The following is a 27414-nucleotide window of genomic DNA, read 5'->3' as shown; positions in this document are numbered from 1 at the left end:
AAAAAGTTTGCATTTTGGCCGTGCTCCTCACTTCTCAGTTAGCTGCTTGGCTGAACAATGTTGCATAGCCTCTCTCAAGTCTCAATTCAAAAGCAGGTCTAAGTCGGTAAAAAAAAAATCTACTTCCCTGTGTAGAAAGCCATGAAGCATACACGGTAAATTTGAATATGTATATGGTAAGACTGTAATAAAAACCCTTCCTTTTTTTTCAAGAATACCTGACCGCGCAAAATCATTATCTTTCTTTCTAAGAAGTATTCTGGTAACCCAAATCATTTTCCTTATTTCCCATGGGAAATCCTTTTTATCAAAAAACAAGAAGTACTGTGTATCTGTATGAACTATGAAGCCGTAAATTTTTCCAGTGAAAATTATGCAACCCATTGGCAGGTGCCCAGCGCTTACGCTAATCTCGTATAGCATATCGTACACATCATTTATATGGCACATATTCTTTCTTTTTCTATCTTGCTGCAGCAGGTTAATAAGAGAGCAGAAAACTGTACCATCATGGAGCGAGATATTGTGCACGAAATCCACCATGGAGGTGTTGGGCATGAAATCCAACTATTGGAAACAGCACAATAGAGCCGTATGATATGAGGTTGATGGGTATGCCATCCTGTCTCCAGTAGTACCCATCTCGTCATTGTTCGATGATATAAATCAAATAACCAAAAAGAGCAAAAATACAATCATAAAACTCTTTGTAGAGAAGCCCTGGAGGAAAATGGTCGCATATGGGCCAAAGTAAATCGTGTATTAGGCCTACTTTGTGTAATGTATGACAGGGTTCCATGCATTTTTCGTTTGTTTTCTTGCTTTCCTCTACTGATTTTAATCGTACTGAATAAATACTAGACATGCATACCTCCACGTTATTGTAGCCATGATCACCTAGACTGAGAAGAGAGAAACTTCACTTTAGTTTGTTTTCAAGAATGAAATGTACACATGCTATATTTATCTGAGACTTGGTAATTAATGTACTAATAAAAATTAAAAACCGAAAGCTCTAGCTTGTCATCTTGCGCTACACACAAGAAGGGTAAACCCAATCAACTCGAAGTTTATGGCCGGCGACCTCGTAGCCATTGACCTCGTCGACGGCCCTCTCTCCATCCGCACGTTTCTTGAACACCAGAACGGCGAACCTCATGCGAGTCTCAGATTTGCAGTGGCAAATGTCATTGATATAGATCCGGGATGTCCCATTCCATGAAGCCCGGCGGCAGGTTGCTCACGCGTATGAAGCACCGCAAGAACTTGCGATGAGCCAGGGAGGTGATCCTATGTTGTCCAGGGCCAGGGCGGCATTCTCCTCCGCATTCTTGACAATAAAATCACCCATAGATGTAGTTGTAAGGGCATAAGCGCTCTCGATGGCTCGACATTCCACTGATGTAACAATTCAATTGACCTGGAATCCTCGCGTAGGCCCTCCGGGTAAACCAAATCGTCCTCGCCTTTGATTTTGTTGGCACAAACACAAATACTACCTCCGATTCATTTTATTTGCCGTTTCACGCCAGGCCACAAAAGATTTGTGCTGGCGGCTAAAAGGGTTACGTGCTGGCGGGCCGAGCACCGCTAGCAACTTTGAGCCAGCATAAATGACGGTGACCCCTCTGTGTTGGCAGGTGGTTACATCACCCGCCAGCACAAATTGTTTCTGTGCTAGCGGGTGGTTATGCCACCCGCTAGGAATATTTATTTTTCTACCTTATATATTATTTCCCGTGATTTATTTATAATTTTTATTTTCCGCCAATTTTTAGCAATCAAATTTAAATATGTATCTCCAACCACGTAACAAAGAACTTAAATAATAAATAATTCACATTATTAAAAACTGCATCGTACATCATAGATAATTCAAATTATTCAATAAACTTGAATAATAAATAATTCACATAATTCAACGTTCGGAATAAAGCTATTCTTTGCCACGCTAATATTCAAACTACTTCGTCCATCTACGTAGACCTTTGCAATCATCCGCCGTCAACACGCCATTTGGATCAAAGAATTCTCCTTCCTCGTGACAAATCTCATGTTGGATGAACCTTTCGAGCGCCGCCTCGCGAGGTTCGATCCTAGGCATCTGCAGGTATATAGTAAATGAAGATTAGGATGGATTACCATTAGAAAGTTAGCACATGGCAGCGTATAAGAGACTTACGTCTTCGGGGTTCGTCCGGTACCTCCCATTGTTTCTGAGGAACTCGCACACGTAATATCCGCATAGCGCAGTATCGGAAGGTTGCCTGTGGCACTGCAATCAAATAGAAAATGATGAGTTGTTATAAATGACAAGTCGGCATTATATGAAAAGAAACCAAGTTTTTATGTTCTTACGAATCTATGTGTTATTCTTTTCATCATTTTCTTCCTATTTTCAGGGTATTCCCCGCCTTTCATTACGTAAAGCTTGTGCGCACTTTGAGGACATAAAGACAAGAGTTAATAATACAACTTAGATGCATAGAATCTCAACATGCATTTAAGTATTGCCAAGGAATATCTTACTTTTGTAGAATACCTAGGAATTCCTTGTAACTATATTTGGTAAATCTAGCTGAGTCGAGGATCACTGCAAATCCTTGCTTGGGGTAAATACATATGCAAATCCAGTGGTCCCTGCATTATATTAGAATAATTTATATTATAGATGGTATTAATTAGCACCAAGTATATAAATAGCAATTTAAACTAGCTAGCTTACCAAAAATTGTAGCCCTCATGATATGATTCTTGTGAGCTTTTTTCCTCATTACTCTTGCAATGTGCACGGACACTTTGTGCATTTCAGCTCTGTGGACTTTTTGCTTTATAGCAATTTTCTTGCATCGATTTTTGCTTTGACCCTTTCATTCAATTTGAACTTGTGCTCTGGCTCGCTAATTCGTGTTGGGTCAAGGTATGCTACCGAGAACCTGTCGTTCGTCGATTCTTCCTCTTTCCATTACATCCTGCAGAATAGGTAGTCGCTCAGGTAGTTGACATATAAAATATATACATATGTATGTAAAACTCGTGTATGTGGTACATGTGGACTTACAAGCACCATACGGTAATGAGCTGGACGTCAAGGTGTTGATGACGGTAAAGTATGTGCAAATCCTCGAAATCAATCACAATCTCATAATCGAGAGCGCCAAGGAAAATCTTTTTTGGGATACGCATGGTGATTGCTCGAATGCCTTACTTCATTGCGGCCATGATCTATCCATGCAGCTTATTGAGTTCCCATGGGCCGTCCACAAGATCCCACCGATACAAGAATAATTTGCCATGCTCATATTTATCTGGGACTTCATCTGATACAAAGAAATTGAGGTTTTCATTTATTTCCTTTTACCGAGAGGCGCCGCAAGCTACAAATTTCTCACCGGAAGATGAAGCCTTGTTTTTCAATACATTTAAGAACTTGTCGACTTCTATTTATGGAGTCTTCTAATCATATGTACTGACCATATGAGGTACCGCTAACCTCTGGGGAGGTGGAGATGGTGGCCTCGGCGATGTTGGATCAATAACTGGTACATCATCTACCCGTTCATCACCTTGGAGTAGTGATGTCCATTCTCCTCAGTGACACCTTCTAGAACAGGTGATAGCGGCATTGGCTGCTCGCCCTCATTGATAGCTCCCTGCACACGTGATTGAGTTGGCTGCTCGCCCTCATTGGTAGCTACCTACACATGTGACTACGTCGGCTGCTCCGTGTCAACATTTGACTGTAGCATGGGTTCATCTTGACTTGGCTGTGAGGTTTCTAGCGATGCATTAATATTCAGAACGATATCCTGGGGATACCACAGTATGTACCCTAGGGCAATGTTGATGACATCCCTCAAACACGTCCAGAGTGCTCCGTGGTTCCGATTGCAACGGTTAGCTGATATCTCTCCCTGTCCGGCTTGAAAAGACCCTTCTTTTGCATCTCGATGAGCTGTTCCAACCTCTCATAAATTTCCACTAATGTATGGTGTTTGAATGCAACCTTGCCATCGGGTGTGAATATCAGAATTCGAGCTAGTACCCAATTCCTGTTGCGCTCATCCAAGCCTTCAAACAAATCTGGTAAACCAGCTATCCTCCGTTCTTCTTCCTCTCTCCTCCACTTAGCGATCTTGGCTGCGTACCCTCCCGCACCCAAGTGATGGGGGTTCTTGGTGGCTTTCATAGCCTTCCTGGTATTTTCTTCGCTCAGGACTTTTGCTTTCAACGTGTTCTTCTGTTGTACGAACTCCTCCCACATTTCTGGAGGAATCCTACAGCATTCTTACCTTTCTTTACATATTATGTATTAAGAATAGACCTCCAATTCATGAAACATGTCCCAAGGAGGCCCTCAGCAAATTTTCTTGTGGATTCCTCTTGACCTTAAGGAAAAGTGAACTTTTCTTTCAATATGGCCCACAATATAGCCTTTGTAGTGATACGCACATTCTTTCAGTTACTAGTCATGATGCTGGTCTGTAATTTATCCCTAACAATAGCTCCACATATGTTCCAAAACCTAGCAGCTATCCCCTCATGTAATATGGGCTCACCTTTGGATCCAAGCATTTCTATGACGCGAGTACCTTTCTCAGTGATCTGGTTTTGGCTTCTTTTCCCACATTGTTTTTTCGGAGCACTACTGGAAGCAGTTGTAGCCGAAGGCTATGGTGCAGAGGCAGGTACCTCGCCTTCCTGCAGAGTTGATGTTCTATGACGTCGTGGCGGCAAATGAACCGGGGATTGGTCATCGTTCTATAGAGAAAACAATAGTTGGAGTTTATCATCTTCATCTGAACAACAAACGCATCACTAGCTAGTATATGAATGTGCTTGCTGGTACCGATGATCCGCGGTTGGATCGTATTCAGGGTCATCTTCATCTAGACGCCTACGAGTCCTAGGTGAGCTTGGTTCCTACTCAAGTAGAGTAGAATACGATCTGCATGAGCCATCGGAATCAGAATCCTCCTCGGCGGATTCAGTCACTCTTAATATGCAAAATTATAATACTTGCAATTAAAAATTATTCATGAATTTATGCATATCAACACAAATTTGTACACCTAATTTTTCCTTTCACAATTTAAACATATTTATTATTCATCAATTTATGGATATCAATACATATGAATTTATATCTACCAGTACTACCACTAAGCTAAGCTAACCACCCTGAAAATAAGGCTGCTCGTACATGATTGATATAGTATGTAGGAAAGAAGTTAGTCTTGCCTAGAGTTAAGACCTTGATAAAATGTGGCCTCATAAATCACATTTCTGAAGAAATGAATAGAGTACTTTGATGATAGCATGGTCCAATGAACATTTTAGCATAGGGCTTTAATTCACGATACCAGTAGAGATGGAGTCACCTGTAGATTTGATTTTTATCACCCTTTCCTAATCAAATTTACATTAACATTCAGGTTCTTGAATGATACAGCAGCATTCTTAGCTTCCGGTGATGGAATGAAAAGGTTAACATTCAACATTTTAAATAAAATTTTCTGATGCGCACCCAACCCCTGCTTTTAGGAAAAAAGCATGTACATCATAGTACATATGAAATTTCTGACCTCATAACACTCCCAACCCCCATAACTCCACCTAGCAAAGAAATCCCAGACTGAAACCATCTCTTCGAGATAAACCCGAATCATGATATTGTACAACCACAAGCTCTATGCTAAGAACATGATAGCTTACAAAAATGCCATGTCAATAGCTAGATTTCTCCAATTCATTCTACCACGACAGAGGCTCAGGGCAATCAATCAAGCAAAGACAACAAACTCAGCTCATATCCTAACTCGTCGGCAATGATCAAGCAAAGACAACAAGCAAAGCAAATTTAGAGATTTTGATCACCAACTGAGGGGAGGGGACGGCCGGCGGCGCGGCGGGCTCGAGGAGGGCCGGCGGCGGCGCAGAGGCCTCGGGGATGTTTGGTGCGCCGGCGGTCAGGGAGGAGGCGTGGCTCGGGGAGGAGCGGTGGTGCGGCTAAGGAGCGGCGGCTGGGGGAGGACCAGCGGGTGAAGAGGTGGGCGCGGGCGGTGGCGGCGCTCTGGGAGGGCGGCGGCGTCGAGGCGGCGTCGGGGAGGAGCGGCGGTCGTGGGAGGACCGGCGGGTGGAGAGGTGGCCGTGTGCGGCGGCGGCGGTGGCGAGGCAGCGGCGCTCGGGAGGCGAGGTGGCGTAATTTTGGCAGCTTGACGGCGTAGTTTAGATTTCACGCCACGCCAACACTCGGAAATTTTTGAGCCCGGCGGGGGTTTATATGAAGGGGCACAGCGCGGGCAGCGCCCACCCGCCAACACTAAGCCTTAGTGCTAGCGGCCTGCATTATCGCCCGCCAGCGCAGTGGTTTCAAAAAAATTCAAAAGGATTTAAATACTTGGTAAATAATTTTGAAATTGCACATGAACATAAATGTTATTTAGTGAATTTAAAAAATATTATTTCATAGATAATAAAAATGAAAATGAGTAGTTAGTTGACTTGTCACTATGAGTTGAAACACCTAGGGGCATCTTGTATGATTGTATCGACCTCTATCCCTCTTCAACTGATTTTTCTTTCCAAACTGTTATGGCAACAAAAATGTTTGTGCTTTGTGCGATACCTCCGTACCCCAGATATACTCGTGTTGTCAGGTGAGGAACAATGCTCCAAAGTTCTGCTCTATTCCACATCATGAAAACAAGCCTTTCTGATCAAAGCACACGGCATGGATTTTTCTATATCTTCTTGCGTATATGCATCCGGGCCCAACTTCTTTGTTCATTCTGCTCCTTTTCACAAGCTTTAATTTGAAAAGTTAAAAAAGGGATTTACTCTACTTGCAGTTTCTTTGAAAAAAAAGGCAACAATCTGTAAAGAACAAACTCAGAAGGGCCTGTTCGCTTCAGCTTATTCAGCTAGCTTATCAGCTACCAAACAGTGTTTTTCTCTCACAACAGATCAGCTGTTTCAGCTTTTCAGCCGGCTTATAAGCTGAAGCGAACATACCCTTGGTCCCCTCTGACAAAGTTACGAAACACCAATATGTTCACAGGACAAACACCAGACCAGCCACATAACAAAACTTGCGCTAACACTCTGCCTGCAAAAATCTCACCTGGAAAACAGAGAATGCAACACGTTCACATGACAAACACCAGTCACTTACATAAGGGATTCTTAACATAACTTGTGATAACTACTGCCTGCAAAATTTTCACTTGGAGAACCGAAATGTCAAATGTCTAGCTACTCATGAGCATGGAAAAGTTTAACCTTCACCATTTCAGCTACACACAAGAAGGGTAAACCCAGTCAACTCGCAGCATCCGGCCACCGGCCTCATAGCCATTGAGCTCGTGGACAGCCCTCTCCCCATCCTCACGTCTCTTGAAGACAGCAAAACCGAAGCTCATGCGAATTTCAGTCGTGCAGCCACACATGTCATTGTTGAACCTGGGAACATCCCACATCAGCAGCGGCCCGAAAGGGCTGAAGAGATCCTCGAGGTCCCACAACCTGAATCCAGGCGGCAGGTTGCTCACGCGTATGAAACACCGCAGGAACTTGTGATGATCCCTGGAGGTAATTCTATGTTCTCCAAGAGGGCATTCTCCTCTGCAGGTATCAGTGAAATATCGACCAAAGATGTAGTTGTAAGGACAGAAGTGCTCCATGTGGTCATCGTCTCCGCAGATGTAGCAAATATCTTGCTCGGGGTTCAAGGACACAGTAACCCAGGCGTGGAAGGAGCGATCATCATATGTAGAGCCTTTCCACAAGCTCTACCACAAACTTCGTACCACGGCTGTAGCATTGCGGGAGTGGAGTAGTCGTCTCATCCTAAATGCGAAGCTACACATGCACATGGCGCTAGAAGTAATACTACGGCTGGACATAGCGCAAGAACATAGACAACTTACAAAGGCAGAGCAGCTACTACGTCGTAGACCGAAATTTAGGGTCATGGGGCTAGCGGTCATTGAACATGCAAGAAAGAATCAAGCGAGCAGAATAACAAAACTTAAGCTAGGAGATGCCAACACATGTTTTTTCCACCAAAAAGTCAATCAAAGGCCACGCAAAAGGTTCATACAGAAACTAAAAATAGAAAGTGGATGGGCATGCACACATGAAGAAAAATCAAATGAGATACAGAAATTTTTCAAAGCGACGATGCAGCAACCTCTACCTCACCGCGCAGATTTCAATGGGACCTCCTAGGGATAACAAGACACGATCTATCCTCACTAGACTCAATTTTCTCCGAAGAAGAAATAAAGCAGGCCATACATACTGAATGATAGAGCACCAGGCCGGATGGATACACAGGGTTGTTCCTAAAATCGTGCTGGGATATTATCAAACCCGACGTCATGCAAGTGGTAAATGCGTTCTACTCTCTACGAAGCAACAGTCTACAACTAATCAACATAGCCAATATTGTCCTATTGCCGAAGAAAGAGGGAGCTGACACCATATAGGACTTCAGGCCCATAAGTCTCATCCATTCCTTCATCAAAATCATTACCAAGGCGTTGACAATTAGGCTACAGCTGCACATGAACTTAATTGTCTCTAAATGTCAGAGTGCATTCATCAAGAAGCAAAGTATTCATGACAACTTCATGATGGTATGCAATACGGCTAGATGGTATCATAGAAATAAAATACCGGCCATCTTTCTCAAGTTGGATATTGCGAAAACTTTCGACTCCGTAACTACTACAACACCTAGGCTTCCCAACACGTTGGTGTGACTGGATTGTGGCGATACTATCCACATCCTCTGCCCGAGTACTCCTAAACGGGGTACCCAATCAGCCAATTAAACATGGCAGGGGCTTAAGACAAGGCGATCCTCTTTCTCCGCTGCTTTTTGTAATAGCAATCGACCCATTGCAAAGGATGTTGGAATTAGCAACTGAAATGGGAGTCCTCAGCATGATCCGTGGATGGGCACCATCATGCCGCATATCGATATATGCTGACGACGCGACGATGTTGACTAAAAACAAACTTTCACAAGTCTACTGTTGTACCTATCTGCTCTGAGGGCGTTCAATTGAGGGAAGTACTGCAAAATCTTCCGGCAAAGTTTGGCACGTTCCCTATCAAATATCTAGGTCTACCGCTGTCTACTAGGCGTTTAAAGACGGTTGACTTCCAACCTCTACTAGACAAGGCTATTGGCAAGCTTAGCAATTGGAGCGGCAGGAACATGATGATAGCTAGACGTCTCACACTAGTTAAATCAGTACTAACCTCGCAACCAATATATCTACTCATGGCCCTACAAGCCCCTAAAGAAATTATAAAGCTCATTGATGCTAAAAGGAAACAGTTTCTATGGGCGGGATTGGAACAGATCACAGGAGGGAAGTGCAAAGTCAATTGGATAAGGTCAGCAAGACCGCGGAAAATTCTCCCGAGCTATACGTCTTAGATGGCTATGGTAGGAATGGATGAATGGAGGGCCGCAATGGGAGGGATGCCATATCCTCTATTCCCAAACTGATCGTAAATTATTTGTTGCGGCCACAAAGATTACAATTGGAGATGGAAAAAGACATCATTCTGGCACAGCAGCTAGGTGAATGGACAGTGGCCGAGGGACATGGCGCCCAATCTGTTTAGCATCTCTAGGAGAAAAAACAGATCCCTTTATGAGGCAGTGACAGTGACAGATGGATTCAAGATTTAAATCTTCTGCATCGTGGTTTCTCGATATCTCATTTTATTGAGTGGTTTCTCGATATCTCATTTTATTGAATACCACCATTTATGGGTCGAAGTAAACCAGGTGTAGTTACGTCCGGGATTCCCAGACACCATCGTATGGAAGCTCACAGCAGACGGGCAGTATACTTCACAGTCGGCCTACTGTGCGCAATTTATAGGATCAACAACGACTAATTTCGAGAACCTCATCTGGAAGATGTGGGCACCACCCAAGTGCAAATTCTTCTGTTGGCTCGCTATCCAAGATAGAGTATGGACAACGGATCGACTGCAGAGGTGCAGATGGCCCAGTAATACACATTGTGCGCTCTGCAACACAACACAAGAGACCGGCCTCCACCTCTTTACGGATTGCACCTTTGCGAGGATAATTTGGGCAGAGATGTCTGCATGGACAAGATGTGCAAACTTATCCCCGAGTAGCTGGGGCACACATGACTCCATGCATAATTGGTGGACAGCTCTGGGGGCAACTAACATGGCACACAAGAAAGGGTTGCGGAGCCTCATTATTCTAGTCCTATGGGAGATTTGGACGGAGAGAAACGCCAGAATTTTCGAGCATAACGACCAAACAGCGCAGCGGGTATCTAATAGGATTAAAGAGCAAGCAGCTATGTGGATCGCGGCAGGAGCTAAGCATTTAGAGTCATTCATTTACGCGGTGTGAAATCTGTAGTTAGCTGTATAGAATACTAGTGGAGTTTTTGTGATTCTCCATAAGGATGTAAAGTGTGTACAACTTTTGTACTTGGTTCGTCGGGCATTCCTCTTTTTCAATATAGCAGCAGCTCTCCTGCTGGCTCGTTTCAAAAAAGAAGAAGTTTGTGTTCCACAGCCTCATAGCCGCTGAGCTCGTTGATGGCCCTCTCCCCATCCTTGCGTTTCTTGAACACCAGATAGCCGAAACTCATGCAGATTTCAGTCGTGCAGCCGCAGATTTCGTAGTCCGAATGGGCTGAAGAGATCTTGGAGGTCCCATTCCCTGAAGCCTGGCGGCAGGTTGCTCACGCGTATGAAACACCGCAGGAACTTGCGAGGACCCCCTGGAGGTAATTCTACGTTCTCAGGGGCGCATTCTCCTCTGCATGTGTCAGTATCAGTATCACTGAAGTATCGCCCATAGATGTGGTTGTAAGGGCAGAAGTGCTCCATGCTGTCGTGGTCGTCGTCGTCTCGGCAGATGTCTTGCTCTGAGGACTTTGGGCATGCCATGATACTAAACCGAGGATCTGTTCGCTTCAGCTTATAAGCCGACTGAAAAGCTGAAACGGCTGATTTGTTGTGAAAGAAAAACATTGTTTGGTGACTAATAAGCCGACTGAATAAGCTGAAGCGAACAAGCCACGAATCATACCAAACTTCCGTACTGGCTCTGTCGTCAGCAAGAACACCAACCGATATCTATGTATTAGATTTCGTCTCAATCAAGGTGGCAATGTTAAAAAGAAAAAATAATTACCGCGCACATAGTCCAAATAACAAAGTGAAGTAAAACATCAAAACAATCCAAGGGTTTTGCAACTAAAAGCATCGAGTAATTTTCTGTTTTTTTGTCTTCACTGGAATTGTTAGTTTTTGCACACTCAGCAGCACACTCATCTATCAAATCTCTCTCCACTGGAATTGACTTTCCAGGGTTCACAGCACAAAGGTGCACCGACAATTCCAGGGTTCACAAAATTAATTGATATGATTTGGGTTTACTCCAAATACGCATGCATAAACTAAACCAAAGTTAAGAACAAACTAGGTTCGAAAATTAGACAGGGCAGGATGCATATGTTGCACCTTTGATAAAATAATGAAGGTGGGCGCATGAAGATCTAGATAGAGTGCAGGAGATTGATACGCAGAAAACCAAAATCAAGCGCTGAGGATAGGTAATGAAAGATTAAGCAACCTGTTCGTCAAGGACGTACGCACCTCGCACCGCAGGTCGCTTCTTCAGACCATTGCTTCTGGTTCTCCTCGCTTTCGCAGAATTCGACTTGTCCATGCCTCTTGCCTTCCGTCTCCCGAAGAGGGCCATCGACACCACAAAGAAGGTTGGAACCGCGCAAAGAGGCCGGCGATGAGAAGCCGTCGAGGGAAAATCGGAGGCGAAGAGGCCGCCGATGAGAAGCCACCGCACTAGCCGCTAGGGATATAATGGAGGATCTAGAAACTGAGTCCGGCGTATTGAAATCTTTCGGCAGTTTTTTTTTTCTTTTCGCGCGCAGGAGTGACCGGCGCGCTCGACACTCCTGCTCGCCGGCAACAGCAGCCTGATGCAGCCGGTGGCCGTGGCGGGGACGTCGACGGGAGAGACCTCGGCGATCTCCCGTTACAAGCGTTGCGAGGCCGGTCTGTCAATTGTCATGGGCTTTTTACTCTGGGCTAGGCCTCGGCGGCGACACACAAACCTGTCTAAAAGGGAGGTGAGAAAGCGAAATTTTCAGGAGTATGCAGGTGCTCGCCCGAAGTTAACGCAAGGAAGGTTCGATCAAATGGCATAGCTCTATCTAATTCTAATTTTTCGTGGGAGCTGATTCTCTGAAAGAAATAATTTTGTAGTTGAAAGTGATTCTTTTTGATTCTTTAGCATAATTTTTTAAAATTAGGATGGAGAATTACTTCACAGAATCAGGAGAAGCTACTTTTTTTCCAGCTACCGACCTCTTAATTCATTTCAGAGAATCACTTTACAGAATCAGCCGCAAATCACTTCTCTCTGAAAAATTATTTAGCAGAGCTTCTGCTAAATTCAGCGGAAAATCAGGGAGCTCCTACACACCAGCTTCTTGACTTTTTACAACACGCGTTAATAACAGCTTCGACTTTGACGGTCGGTCAATCTCCAGGACGACAGGCGCCGGCGTCGTCGTGGGCCCATCCGACCAGCGTCACAGCCCGCCCTCCCCGCAGCGCATCACGATCCGCGCCACCTCCTAGGTCAGGCAGTACCAGCCGTCCGATCCCCACGGGACCCTCCGGTACACGGGGCCCCACCCCCAGGGAGCCCGACGCCCCGACCGCTCCCACCTTCTCCGCCTCGTCGCCCCCCTCCCTAACCACCACCTCCTCCCATTCCTTCCTCGCCCGGTCGCCCGCCCGCCCGCCCGCCCCCACCATGGCCCTCGCGCGCGGCCCCCTCCTCCCGCTCCAGAAACCCTAGGGCGCGGCACGCACGCACCCTCCTCTCCTCGCGGGCGCGGGCAGCATGGCGCCGCAGGCCGCGGGGTCGCCCCCGTCGGTGGCGGCGCTCGGGTTCCTCCTCCCGACCTGCTGGGAGATCGAGGTCACCTGCGCCGCCGCGATGATCCTCGTCGCGCTCTACGCCGCCTACGAGCTCCTCAACCCGCGCCCCTCGCAGGCGGGCGCGGGAGGTGAGGCCGCCGACGGGCCCCTCTTGGGGGAGTTCGACGGCGCCGACAAGGTAAACGGCTCTGCTTCTGCTTGGGTTTTCGGGGAATTCGGGCGGTGACACGGGTGCTGATGCTGCGATCGTTTGATTGGCTGCGTGTGGAATTGGATTGGGGGCAGTTCAAGGGAGGCTCGACCGGCCCCTCTGCGTACGTGGTGAAGGTAATCCGTGATCAGCTTTCTGTCTCTCCGATTTTTTTTTAAGTTGTGCTGCTTGCAGTTTCGTCTGGATGGTTCCTGACTTGGGTTGGATGTGTCTGTTCAGCTCGAGCTGTTGGCCGCGAAGAATTTGATGGCGGCCAACTTAAATGGGACGTCTGACCCGTATGCATTGATCACTTGTGGGGCAGAGAAGCGTTTCAGGTGATCACACTGATTCAGTGATTCCAACAGTTTGGTGTATACGGTAACCTTTCTTGTAGGCTTTCGATTCTAGAACCTCTCTACTGGATAGTTTTATTCGTTTCAAGCTCTCGTCAACTGTATATAGCTTTTGGAGGATTGCCCATTTCTAGCATTTTTCTCAAACTACAAAAATGTGTCAAGCTGTAGTCCGTGTAGCCTTAGCCGCATTCTATCTTCCTTTGAGAGGACATGGAGTGCAATCTAGACCTTTGCTCAAGAAAACCGTGTTTTGGGCAAGAGTGTTAAACTGGCTGTGATGGGTTTGCCCCGTTTGGATCCCTTCATTTTGAAGGAATTGGAATCTAGTTAATGGAGTAGGCTATTCGTCTGGAATGTGGCATTCCATAACTTTCCAAAGTTTAGATATAAGCCTATCTTAAATTCATGGGGGTGGGAGATGGAAATTGATTCTATAGATCCTCATGCTATGTTTCTAATGTGCAACTTATAGCACACTCTTCGGCTCGCTTCCCTATAGCAGAAGTGCAGCACATAAGTATCTCTCCCATATGGCCAACAATAATATTCAAATATAATCCACATACAACTATATTAGCTTAATTAATTTGTGTCTAAATTATGATTATTAGAATGGAATTCAATTCCAAGGATCCAAACGGGGCCTTAATGAATTTAAGCTTGGAAAAGTGGGAAACAAACCCATTGCCTTCGTAAGGGTGTACACTAGTGCATATGAGTTAGGTTCAAGGGGAGGCATTATGAATGGAACGATCTTCCCTAATTTTTGCATAAGATCATGGGTGGTTTGAGACGGTTTCAGCAAATTGGCACTTGTGGGGTTCATTAGAGATAGGAAAGTACAAAGGCAATTTGATTTTTTAAAGACTCTGGATCTAGCAGTGCCAAGCATAGGCAGTAAAACAGATGAAACAAAGGGTGACTTTCCCCAGGATTGTGTCAACTGCTAAAAGTCTTGTGCAATTGGTGAGAGATGTGGGGAATTAGATGATAGTGATAGGCTAATGTGTAAAATAATCGACACACATCTATTCTGAAATAGTTCTGTGGGAGAAGCAATGGTGGAAGGTAGGGCAGGAACACAGCTTCAAATCACCATCCTTTGAGTATAACATAAAATTAGTCCATTTGATAATGTAGTGTAGCTCAGCTAATCTAATCATCTTTCTTCACACCTTACAGCTCCATGGTTCCTGGCTCAAGAAACCCAATGTGGGGAGAGGAATTCAACTTTTTTGTTGATAGTCTTCCTGTAAAGGTTATTCCCAGTTCCTTCTCTCCTAATTAGTTTGGCATCCTGTAAAAATGCTGTGTTTGTTCTTGCTACAGGAAAATGTGACAAATTAGCTAGTCACATTACTGTTGCACCATTCTTATATTAAAAGAATTTGGAATTTGTGGCTGCACTGTTCTAGTTCTACAACAATATTGTCACATATCTCTTTTGGATTTGCAACTTTCCATTCACCCTGGCACGAATTGTTGCAATTCGTAAGTTTATATAGTGTAATCCCAAAATGTCCCTTGCTCAATTGATCATTGGATGCAGGAAGATCTGTACATTTCATTTCCCTTGTTCTCATGCATTTGTTCTCTATAATTCCATAGATAAATGTTACAATATATGACTGGGACATTGTATGGAAAAGCACAATCCTTGGTTCTGTTACTGTTCCAGTCGAGTCTGAGGGACCAAGTGGACCAGTTTGGTATACACTTGACAGCACATCAGGCCAGGTGAATGATTTCTGCAGAACCGCTTCGTTTCTGAGGTTAAATTTAATTTTCAGTTATCTTACTGAACATTTTTTTTATTGTCAGGTGTGTCTCCATATTAAGGCAATCAAGGTTCATGAGAGTTCCTCCAGGTTAAAATCTCACTCTGTTTCTTTAACCGTTGAAGCGTTGGCTTTCCTGCGTCCTTGTCTTATTATCTGTTCATCAGAAGGAATGAATTTTTATTCCATTCTTTGTTAAAATAACAGGTTTGAACAGATTTGCTGTATGTTTTAGCCATTTTTTGCTTCACTATTTTGCTTTACTTTTCTGGACAACATGAGTGAAACTATAGTAGGCGTTATGCTAAATATGCTGCCTGCGTTGCTGTACCTCATGTGGCCCAAATTCATTTGTTTCTTTAGTCTTAGGATAAAATTAATATGAGGCGTCAGCTTCTCTGATGTTTCATACACTTTTCCAATTCAGGGCTCTAAATAACTCAGCTGAGGCTGGTGCTCGTAGAAGGATATCCCTGGATAAGCAAGGTCCCACTGTAGTCCATCAAAAGCCAGGTCCTTTGCAGACAATTTTTGAACTACCTCCAGATGAGGTGGGTAACTGCTACAACTTTTGACTCAATTTCATTTGTGGACGTAATACCAGTTGTTCCAACTTGCACGAGTTGTTTCCTTGTCTTATTCCTTTCAGGTTGTTGACCACAGTTATTCATGTGCACTTGAAAGGTCATTCCTGTATCATGGCCGCATGTATGTCTCTTCATGGCACATTTGCTTTCATTCAAACGTCTTTTCTAAGCAGATTAAGGTTAGCTCACATGAAACTTCTCAGTTGCCATTTTTCGATTAATTCTTTTTACTATAGATTCTTCGTGTAGAGCCCACTTTACTTCTATTTCGTGTTTGATACATTATTCAATTTTTTTAAATGCCCTATGATTTTAACTGCATATTCCATACAAACAGACACTTCAATGATCGTTAGATCATGACAGATTCTGATAAATTTTTGTAGTTTATATTGAAGAACCAGAGCGTCACTTGGACCTAGCTTTTTTTGTCAAATTAAATCTAAAACTTGTGTCACCTCTCAGTCAACAGCATATAGCAGAGTAATTAGGGAAACACTTACTTGGTCAGTTAGTGGGGACAAATACACATGCCAGCTTTGTTGATGGGTGTTCAAGTGATATCCCTTTACACTTTGTTATTTAATGGCGATGTGATTAAAGATTATATGGTCTTGTCCTCTTGATTGAGATACTACAGGAACAAAACTAAAGCAGCTTTGTGTTCCAATGGGTCATTGAAATTTGTACATAAATCCTAATTGGTTATTTTCTCTCCCAATGTTTCCACCATTCATGAACTAAGTAGATGTTTACTGTATGTGCCAGCAATCATTCAAGAACTAGTGCTTGCAACTTAGGAATATATTCTGCTGAATTCCAGCTTTCTGGCAAATTTCTTTCTGATTTTCCATACAAGCTTCCATGCTCGAGTCCCCTTCCTAATTTTGATCACTGATCAGTGAAGCAACAAATCCTGGTTGAAAGCAGTTTTTTTCCTGTTTATACTCTTTTAAGACATGTGGGTTGATGTTCTTCCCACTGGATAGTGCTTTCAATTTAGGAATATATTCTGCTGAATTTCAGCTTTGCAGCAAATTACTTTCCATACAAGCTGACATGCACCAGTTCTCTTCCTGATTTTAATCAATGAAGCTACTAATCCTGGTTAACAGCAGTATTCTTCTGTGTATACTCTGAAGTTATGTGGATTGATGTTTTTCCCATCAGATTGATTCTGTGAGATTAGGGAAGTTGCGTTTTTTCTCCTTCGAAATAAAATCCATTCATATCTAATCATTTGTCTGTGCATACATTGTTTGATTTATTTGTGTGACTAAAAAAATCTTTTTCCCATATATGAAGGTTGTTATTCCTTTGAGAGATATTGATGAGGTAATTCTTATTTGATGCTGTTCTGTTATGTGTACACAATTTCTGTGCTATACACTTAAGGTGCTGTCTGTTTCTTTTGTTGCAAACACTGCAGATCAGGAGAAGCCAGCATGCTGTTATTAATCCAGCTATTACAATATTTCTCCGAATGGGTGCTGGAGGATTTGGTGTTCCTCCATTAGGATGTCCAGATGGTAATATCTTCTTAACACCTGCGTAGTTCTTAAACAGATGGAACTCTGCATGTCCTTTTTTGTGTGGAATGAAAAGCACTTCACTCTCTTCATGGAAAACAGCAGGAGAGGACCCTAATAAAAAAAATAATACACGTGAAAAGGGTCTAAACACTATAAAGAAAATAAAAAAATTACTGGGTCTACAGGACCAAATGGAAGTCTAAAAACAATCAAGTGAAACAGAACTGCTCATGGATGCTCTTCATTTAGCAGACACATATGCTTTCTTTTCCACCTACCTTTTTTAGGGGCGGGTGGTCACTTTATCAAAGACGCACCTATCTATCTGTAAACACCCCCATATTGACCAAAGCACTTCTATTATAACAGAATACTGAAGTAATCTGACAAACCAATTTCCTTGCACTATCAAATCATGCATGATCACTATAGCATAAAAATCATACAGTTTATGTAGTCTGCAAAAAAGACTGGTAATGGTAATCCAATAAGGCAGGGTTGGTTGTTACATGGCATGTTTTCATATATTTTTTTTTTGTAGGAAGAGTCAGGTACAAATTTGCATCATTTTGGAACAGAAACCATACATTTAGAGCATTGCAGCGAGCTGTGAAGAACTTCCAAATGATGATAGAGGCTGAGAAACAGGTACAGAACTGCATATGTGTGCAATACACTCTAGACCTTTGCTTGAATGTTATAGGGTACATTTGCATATCTGCAGCCTTACTGTTGGTGTTCTAGTTTTGACTTTTGAAGGGATCTTTTTTCATGTTGCTGTGTGTGATAGTTAGGAGTTCACATAAGTTTGATCTCCATAATCATTCTTCAGATTTGATAACCTTTTTATCTTTTGGGTTCTAGGAACGTGCTCAGTCTGCCCTACGTGCACACAGTAGCTCAAGAAAAAATAGCAAGAAGGAGATCAATGTTCCTGAAGATTGTGCTGCATTAACAGGGCAATTACAACCTTTTGTCAAAGAAGAAGTTCTAGTCCCTGTTTTCAATGTAATTATGGCTATCGGTATCTTAACTTCATGATTCTTTTTGGAAAATGTTGCTTTATGATTGATAACTAATCTGTAACTATTCATGATTTCAGGGAACTTTTCCATGCACTGCGGAGCAGTTTTTTAGTATTCTTTTAAGTGATGACTCGAGTTACATAACAGAGTACCGGACAGATCGGAAGGATAAAGATATAAATGTAAGTCCAGCACAATGCCAGCTTTTGTCGCATGTAGTACATTCTGTATGACCAACTTGTTCCCAGTTCATTGATTGTTGTGCATAAGAAAAATTCAACAAAGTTGTTGGATAGAAATTGGTAGATGGTCATAATATGTCAAATGGAGTAGATAGTCATACTAAATTTTCAAACTAACAACCAAGGTGCCTGTTTGTTGCTACGGATCTAAGTTGAGTAACGTCTAAGTTTCAAAACTTGAAATATTCAATTTTTCATGTATATGGTGCACTCCATCATAGTGAGATTCATAATTTTCCATTGCGTGATAAATTTACCTTTCAATGTACATCAAGGCGGAAGCTGCGGGTTCGGGGCCCTTTCCCCTATACTATGCATATTTGAATACTGAAGTTCCTTCATTTTGTCACCACAAGGTGTGGACTTGTGATACTCTCAACCATTGATGTTTCCTTTACAGATAAAAATAACTAACTGGAACAGAACATTGTCCACCTTGTCAGCCAAACTATTGCCCTTGCTCTGGCATTACTTACCCTCTTTCCCCACTGCACCACGTGCCCCTATCCCTGATCCACGTCCATCACGTCTTGGGCCTGCTCCATGCGCAGGCAGCCTCTCTCCTCCTGCAGACAACGCTGCCCTCCTAAAAGTCGACAGTGGGAAGCTGTCGGAGTCTGGATCCAGTTATCACCAACCAAACTTGGCCACATCCTTCTGCTGTTGGCCCTTGCCCCTTACCCTCGACTGCCGGCCGCTCTACCATCACCGCATATGTACTGTTCATTCTCCACTTATTTTTATGGGTAACCTTCCACCTCCTGATGAATTTTGAATTAGTTACTATTCCCCATTAAGCTTGCCAGTGCCATATGGTAATGCAAATTAGTTCCTCCAAAGCAGCATATGTATTGTTCATACTCCACATATTTTTTTTTATGTTTGACCTTCCACCTCTTAGCTAATATATATATGGTAAAAAGCGGTAGAGTTGAATACTTGAATCTACTAGCTGAATAACAGAAAACCAGTTATGTTGTTCCTGTATGTTATCAGCAAGATGAATGGGTTTTGTTTTCTTTTACTCAATATTCTGCTTAAATTGTTGTTTTTTGCAGCTGGGCCAATGGCACGTCGCGGATGAGTATGATGGTCAGGTGCGAGAACTTAATTGTAAATCAATATGCCATAGTCCAATGTGCCCTCCTTATTCAGCGATGACAGAGTGGCAGCATATGGTTCTTTCAGCTGACAAAATGGATCTGGTATGTTTCTAAACAACTGAAAGTTCCAATATGGCAGATAATAATAATATATGTTGTATTACTGTAAAGTAATTTCTCACTGCTATTTGTAGGTATTCGAAACTGTACAGCAAGTACATGATGTTCCATTTGGTTCATTCTTTGAGGTACTTGTGCGAAATATCGCTTGAGAATATTTTACAGTGGCACAATATATGTCATGCTAGATTTTATTTAACTGATGTGCTACCTTTCAGGTACACTGTAGGTGGTCTGTGAAAACTATCAGTTCTGATTCGTGCAGCCTTAACATAAGTGCTGGTTTGTGATTTCTTCAGATTTCTGTGTGTTCTTTTATTTCTTTATACTGTGGTGGCTATGCTCTTCTCTACTTAAGCTGCAGATTAATGTAGTGATTTTATTAATGCAATAGCCATGCTTCATTTTCAGGTGCACATTTCAAGAAGTGGTGCATAATGCAATCTAAAATAAAGAGTGGTGCTGTGGATGAGGTATGCACTTAGCAAATTTTTTTTCTATTTTTGATCTGTTGGTGGGTTTTAAATCAAGTTGGCTACAACCTTAATATACTTGTGAATGTTGGTGGCAAAATTACATTTTTCTTTAACAGTTAACCTGTACAATTGATGTATTAAGACTAATTCCTGGGTTCAAATACATTCCAACTAGACATGATTGCATACAGATATAATTGTCTAAAAGAGATTGATCTATCTTCTTATCAAAGCTCCGCTTCACTTGTTATTCACTTGAAATTCATGTAGATAGCATGAGCAAGCAAGTTTATCCTGGAATTATACCAGGCTACGGAAAGTCAAACATCATGCCTCCCACATTGTTTTTTCACGTGGAATATAATACCTCAATAAAATTATGCAGCCCTTGTTGAGCATAGCGTAAGTGATAGGCTGCCAAATTATGTAGCTTTTACTGTTTTTCTAGTTGTAGCACATGAGTATATGATATAATATTGCAGCTGCTGAAGTATTGCAGATAAGAATGCAAAATATGAGTTTCTGGAATACTCTACTCTAGTTTTTCCTGCCATAACTTCCAGAAAGTACATACATCGCACTTAGAGTTGTTCATTTTGTCTTGAAATCTTGCAGTTGAAAAAGGAAGTCAAGGAAATGTTAGACTTTGCACAGGCGTATATGCTCAAAGTTAGGTCTCCTAACCAAGAGAACAGTGATCTTACCAAAGAAGACAACATGGAGCCCGACGCAGTGCCTGGTGATCAATAATTATTTCAGCTATGCCGCCTGATGTAGGATGACAACCGCAACCCCATGACACAGTGAATTATGATGTTATACACAGGACAGGTGGACTTGTAACTGGTCCACATCTAACATGAGTACATGACAAGCTGCCTTTCAAAAGAATGTGTAGATCATGTAAAGTTCTTTTCCTGTCATTTCTCTACCCATTCTGGCAGTTTGACTGATGTATATGTGTAAAAGGTGAAATATAGTGCTGACTCTGAGCAGGTCAGTTTGTGTTGTTGAAGATATAAACAAAGAAAGAAACAAAGAGAAATCTGTGCCCTAGAACCATTCAGAACTTGTGCAGTGTACATCTCTCTAGTTAGAAAAGGCTTTGTGTACAAATAAAAGTTCATGTCCTAAAAACCTCGCAACATTTCATGTGTATTTGTTTAGAAGCATCCGGTTTCATATGGGTCATGTTTACTTCCCTCCAAACTCCCAACTTTGATAGATTCCCCGTCACATCAAACTTGCGGTACATGCATGGAGTACTAAATGTAGATGAAATCAAAAACTAATTGCACAGTTTTGTTGTACTTTGCGAGACGAATCTTTTGAGCCTAATTAGTCAATATTTGGACAATAATTCACAAATACAAACGAAACGCTACAGTTGCGCATTTACGACAAAATACCAATTTTGCCTATCCCAAATTGGGAACTAAACAAGGCCCTAGTTCGGTGATACTTTAATCAATGTGCACGTTCCTGACGGTATATGGGAGTGCCGCATGTAGTTCCCCGTTTATAGATGCCTAGGCATCGCCTAGCATGCACAATTTTTTTAAATAAGGTCCACAATTTTTTTAAATAAGGTCCCATTTGGTAGAGCTTCGGCTTCTCATAAAATGACTTCGACTTCGGTTTTTTTGGTGGAGTGGCTTTTTTAATGAAGTTGAACCGTTTTGCAAAACGTTTGGTAAAATAGCTTCTCAATAGCAATATATGTAATTTTATGATCACTTAATGCTTGGAGAGAGAGGAGAAGCCGGTGAAGCCACTTTTTTCGACTCCTCCTCTCTAGTGTAAGCCGTTTTGCGGCTTTTCCCCGACTTTGGTGGTGAAGCCGTTTTGAAATTAGCCCTCTAGTAGGGCTTCATCAAAAGTTGGTGGAGAAGCACCTTAAGAAGCCCTACCAAACGGGGTCTAAGTCTATCCATATTGTTTCCAGTCTGGCTGTCTCTCGCCTCATACGTGTAAAATTTAAATTTGGGACCACATGCCCATGGTTAGCAATCTGAACTGCGGTTTGGGAATGGAACAAGCTGGGCCGAAATGCTTTACTACTCCGTACGTGGTATGAAACCAGGCCCACTTGCAGTTGCAGTGCACCCCGCGGGGCATTTCCGGAAACTCCCATACCCACAGCTAGGGTTACTCTCTGCCCATATAAATATGCTCTCCCTCTCCGCGCGCCGCCGCCACGGCATCCCCCGACGCTCCGCCGCCGCGACCACCAGCCCTCGGGGAAAGATGGTAAGCTCGCTACGTCCGTTCCCATTTTGACTCAGCTTGTCTGTCCACTGGTTTTCCATCGCCTCATCCGAGACGAAGAGGATCCGTGCTTTCTGATGTAGGGGTGTCTAAAACCCTGCCTCTTTCGATCGATCAGTTACTTGTGTGTGAGGGATTCGTTTCTGTTCCTGGACATTGTATCGTTAGGTAATTGTGTGTTGGAGAATGGATTTGGGATGCGGTAGTACTCGTTGTTCTTCGCTTCTGCCGATAGGATGGGATTGCTCGGCGGATTTCTATTTGGTGAATTCGATTGGGCGCGCTTCGTGTCGACCTGTTTGTGTTAGTCGACAAGACAGATGCTGAAGTATCTTGCGTGTAGTTGTGTCCCATTTCGTATGCAGCCAAACATAGTTTCTCAGGAACTATGCTAAGGTTATGGAGACTGAGATATATGTTCATGTTGGATTGGTGTAGTTTCAGGTTACCTTTTCGTAGATTGCTTTTCATGTCATGGGTGTAGATAAGTGCGTAAGTTAGGAAACTGATACTGGAGCAATGCAGTATACTTGGACTTGGTTAACTAAAAACTTGAACCAATAAGTGCTTAAGTTAGTTTTGCTTGGCAAAGTAGAATTTTAAGTGAATTGTTGTTCGGAACTTTGTGCTGCATAGATGCATTACATGGAAACATTGAGTTCTCCAACACTAAGTGGTCCCAATGTAATGTTTGATTATGTTTATGATTTGGATAAAACGTAATGAGCATGGAATAGAATCACCTGTAGCAAATGTTAAGTAGACTAGTAGAGTGAGTATTTGTGCAAAGTTCTCTTTAAGTATAAAGGTATCACAATTATTTCAGCTTGTTTTCATATTTTGTCTTCATTACAACTGTGAAATCATGCTTCTGCATTGAAATGCAATCATAGTATTGAATGTATTTTTTATATTTCAATCTGCTATTACTTCATTTATTCTTGGACTGTAGGCACTATATCAGATATTAGCTTGTGCTCAATTGCGCTTAGTTACTTACACTCTGCTGTCTGAATGGTTACTAGTGTGTACCATCCTCTGATCATACTCTACTTGTTGCTGCAGCCGAAGCAGATCCATGAGATCAAGGACTTCCTCCTTACTGCTAGAAGGAAGGATGCTCGCTCTGTGAAAATCAAGAGAAGCAAAGATGTTGTGAAGTTCAAGGTGCGCTGCTCCAAGTACTTGTACACCCTCTGTGTCTTTGATGCGGAGAAGGCGAACAAGTTGAAGCAATCCCTCCCTCCAGGTTAGCATAACAGTATTCGTGTAACCAAATTTTGATTGTCCATTTTGGGGTGTTTCCAACTGATGATTGCTCGTATTTTTCACAAAATTGTTTCTTCTAGTGGCTATGTAAATTGACTTTCTTAATTGCATTCTTTCTGCTCAGTCCATTTTGTCCCAATCAACATGATCTTGTCAATGAATCCTTTCTATGGTAAATTTGAGTAGTTTAATCAGGCATGGACAACTATAGATATGAGATCCAAGGGATGTGATTATATACCTTGAATACAAAGTTTGATTCCGCGTTTCTTGCTTTGTTTCCTATCTATACTTCCAAAGGTCAGGATTGGTTAGCTGCGGTCGTAATGGTTAAACAGGATCTGAAATGTGCCTTAGTATTGGAGAACATGGAGGCGAAAATATGCTTTCTGCCCACTTTCTCCCTTTTTACATCAGACAGCCTAGTTCATTTGCTGCTTCAGCTCTGTGCCTGTGATGCAGCCTATGCTATTAAGCTCGTTGGCAATGCAAGTAAATCCAGCTACTGATACATTGGTTAATTCTGCAGGTTTGAGTGTCCAAGAAATCTGAAGATTCAAGCAAGAGAGAGATGGTGGTGTAGCGGGAAGCTTTTCTTGCCATCATCAGAAGTCTTCTGAATTATCTTGAAAAACTTTTGTCCTGTGAACAATGTAGACTTCGCCATGGATTAATATTATTGGCAGTTTTGTGTGCGGGGAGAGACCAATCCCGTCCAGTCAGATTGACATATCTCTACTGATTTCTCATCCGTGATGTGTTTATCTTTTAAGGTCGATACCTTTGCAGCAGTTTTGATGCTTCTGTGGTAATAGTGGGGAGAGAATCTGCTGGAGCAGATCCAAAATCGTGAATTCCCTGCCCTTTTAGATGATCTCTAGTTTGATTCCTGAACTCCTGATCCATTCCGTGCGTCAGCTCGGTGCTCGTATGTTCCATGTCGCAGAATTGTATCGCTTAACGTACTCGCGTTCGCACAATCCTGCCGTTCCATGCTTCCATGTAGCACGTCTGCGCCGTGTATCAGATTGCTCGCATTCTCATTACACGAGAGGAGAAACACTGCACGACCGCACCGCGATAGAACGGTTGTCTGAAACAAGGGCGGGCGAACCAGTGAACAGGACCAGCAATGCTAGCAGCAGCGGTAGCAGATGATGTGATGGGCCAATCTGCTGTGGGAAACACCAGACATGTCTCGGCCTGGATCCACTGGCCGCGGGCCCGTTCCCGGCCGCGGCGGCATTGAACGCTCGCGTGCCGAGGGCCCGAGGCCCCGAGAGGAGGGGTGCAGCAGCCGCCGGTGCGGGCGCTGCTCCTGCCTCCCCTCCCGGTCGCGTGCGCCGACGGGCGACGGCAGGCACGCGCATCCAGCACAGCACAGCACACCCCATGTGCTCGAAGCCACGGGACGGGTGGCCCAGGGCGCTCGGCCATTCTGGGTTTGCGGTTAGGTTCATACTTGAGAGTCTACTAGTGCTGGGCCAGACGAATCAATGCAATGCAATGCAAGCATGCATTGTTCATCAGTCGGCGGCTGTCCCGGTTCAGACAAGGAGAGATCCTTGCCTCGAGTTGCTCCTTTCATAGCTAGAAGACGACCAGTGAGCATGGAGCGTGGTTTTGCCTGACTGGTGCTCACTGCTCACTGGCCGTTAGGAGCATGTAGACGAGCAGTGCAGCGCCATAACTCCAGGCCGTGACCTCACGACCGGCGCCACCGCCGAGCTTTGGACTCGTACTCGTGCCTACCAGCGCCAGCCTTCGTTCAAATTATAAATTATTTTAATTATTTTAAAAGTCAAAACATCTCAAATTTAACCAAATTTACACGATAAAGTAGTAACACTCATGATACCAAATAAGTACCATTAATTATTTCATTAAATATATTTTTATAATATATCTATTCAGTGCCATAAACTTTTATCATCACCTCTATAATTTTGATCAAATATAAAATAGTTTGACTCTTAAAAAAAATAAAATAACTTATAATTATGAATGGAGGGAATAGCAACGACGTGTATGTCTACACCAGAAGGTTGGATCACGTAGACTATAGAGCAATTGCTGATACTCTGAGACCCAACGAGTTCTGCCGAGATCAGGAAGCGGCCGAGGAAAAAACCAAGCCCTCACATCGGGGCTGATGTACCTTTACCACCCGTTGTGCTAGCACGAGGAATTCATAAAAACTCAGGCCATGTTTAGGCCCTGTTTTCTTGCACTTGCTAAACTTTAGATGCTAAAAGTTGCTAAACTTTAGCATCTAAAGTTTAGCCAAACCTGTTTTCTTCCACTTGCTAAAAGGCATTGAATGAGAAGGTTAAAGACATGTTTGCCCCTAATGATTGCTACCCTTCTTTCTCTCTCATCTCACTTTCCTCCCTCCTCCCTGGCGCCATTTTTCCTCCCTCCTCCCTGGCGCCATTTTTTCTGTCTGGTTCAACTGCAGCTCCTGGCGCCAGGAACTTGGCGCCATTTCTTTCCTGGCGCCATGCACCTTCCTGCCCATTCGTTCCATTCCTAGCGCCGTTCCTACTAACGTTGCGTCGATCAATAAAATGGAATGCCACGATGCTGGCAGCCATTTTTTTTATTGAAGCAAAAAATTGTTGTGTATCCCAAAAATTACATTATTACAACAAAAAACTAAAGGATCCTATGACCTATTGAACAATCCATCGGCTATCCAATCCCGAAACTGGTTCATGCTTTGATCTTCATATTCATGTTGGGTAGCACCTTCATTTCCTTGAGATGATGGTCCTTCAGAAGGTGTAGCATCGTTTTCCTCATGATCCGCATTCTCAAAATCAACATCACCAATAGCACTCTCTCTAATGAAATTATGAATTGCCATGCAAGCAATAATTATTTGACTTTGCTTTGCCATTGGATAAGATGGTAAATCGCGCAGAATACGCCATTTGTTCTTCAACACCCCAAATGACCTCTCGATGACATTTCTTAATGATGAATGTGCATAATTGAAATGCTCCTTTTTACCTCTGGGAATTTGTCCGGCTCGAAATTCTGGTAGATGATATTTCGTACCCTTGTACGGGGCAAGATACCCAGTACGGTTTGCGTATCCAGAGTCGACAAGATAAAACTTCCCTGCACATCAAAAGTTCTCGTGTTACATATATCCAGGAACATCAAAAGTACTACGTGCAGATAGGGCATAGATGAAGGAAGTACCTTCAGGGGGGTGTGGAAATTTATCGCCATACTTGTCCAATGCATCTTTGAAGACTCTCATGTCATGAACCGATCCAGGCCATCCCGCGACGACAAAGGTAAATCTCATGTCGAAGTCACATATGGCTAACACATTCTGGCTAGTGTACCCATGTCGTCACGTATGTTGGACAGCCTTATCTGCTGGCACAACAACAGGCACGTGTGTCCCATCTATAGCCCCAATGCAATTGTCAAAGTATGGAGAGAACCGTGGTGACCTCAACTTCGG

The 27414-nt window shown here is 43.2% G+C and overlaps 4 protein-coding genes across 4 annotated transcripts; 2 read left to right on the top strand and 2 right to left on the bottom strand.

Moving 5' to 3' along the window:
* Window positions 1-7295: 7295 nt before the first annotated feature.
* Window positions 7296-7682, bottom strand: LOC105913803 (eukaryotic translation initiation factor 3 subunit G). Its single transcript, XM_012843714.1, has one exon. The coding sequence runs from the start codon at window positions 7680-7682 to the stop codon at window positions 7296-7298; it is 387 nt and encodes a 128-aa protein (XP_012699168.1).
* Window positions 7683-12835: 5153 nt separating this feature from the next.
* Window positions 12836-21470, top strand: LOC101765090 (BAG-associated GRAM protein 1). Its single transcript, XM_004957306.3, has 18 exons — window positions 12836-13165; window positions 13273-13314; window positions 13418-13515; window positions 14719-14794; window positions 15145-15273; window positions 15358-15404; window positions 15742-15865; window positions 15964-16080; window positions 17207-17236; window positions 17331-17430; window positions 17975-18081; window positions 18298-18441; window positions 18536-18640; window positions 19759-19905; window positions 19998-20051; window positions 20142-20205; window positions 20335-20396; window positions 21015-21470. The coding sequence occupies exons 1-18, from the start codon at window positions 12950-12952 to the stop codon at window positions 21147-21149; spliced, it is 1797 nt and encodes a 598-aa protein (XP_004957363.1). The 5' UTR covers window positions 12836-12949; the 3' UTR covers window positions 21150-21470.
* Window positions 21471-22433: 963 nt separating this feature from the next.
* Window positions 22434-24685, top strand: LOC101764670 (60S ribosomal protein L38). The gene is made up of 3 exons (XM_004957305.3): window positions 22434-22649; window positions 23733-23916; window positions 24466-24685. The coding sequence occupies exons 1-3, from the start codon at window positions 22449-22451 to the stop codon at window positions 24486-24488; spliced, it is 408 nt and encodes a 135-aa protein (XP_004957362.2). The 5' UTR covers window positions 22434-22448; the 3' UTR covers window positions 24489-24685.
* Window positions 24686-26571: 1886 nt separating this feature from the next.
* Window positions 26572-27414, bottom strand: LOC111256437 (protein ALP1-like). Its single transcript, XM_022824571.1, has 2 exons — window positions 27144-27414; window positions 26572-27059 (listed from the first exon to the last, which is right to left on the bottom strand). Exons 1-2 carry the CDS (start codon window positions 27250-27252, stop codon window positions 26602-26604), a joined length of 567 nt encoding a protein of 188 aa, XP_022680306.1. The 5' UTR covers window positions 27253-27414; the 3' UTR covers window positions 26572-26601.

The sequence above is a fragment of the Setaria italica genome, chromosome II (genome assembly GCF_000263155.2).
Source record: "Setaria italica strain Yugu1 chromosome II, Setaria_italica_v2.0, whole genome shotgun sequence".
In the NCBI taxonomy this organism is placed as follows: domain Eukaryota; kingdom Viridiplantae; phylum Streptophyta; class Magnoliopsida; order Poales; family Poaceae; genus Setaria; species Setaria italica.
This window is presented reverse-complemented; position numbering and strand designations above follow the sequence as displayed.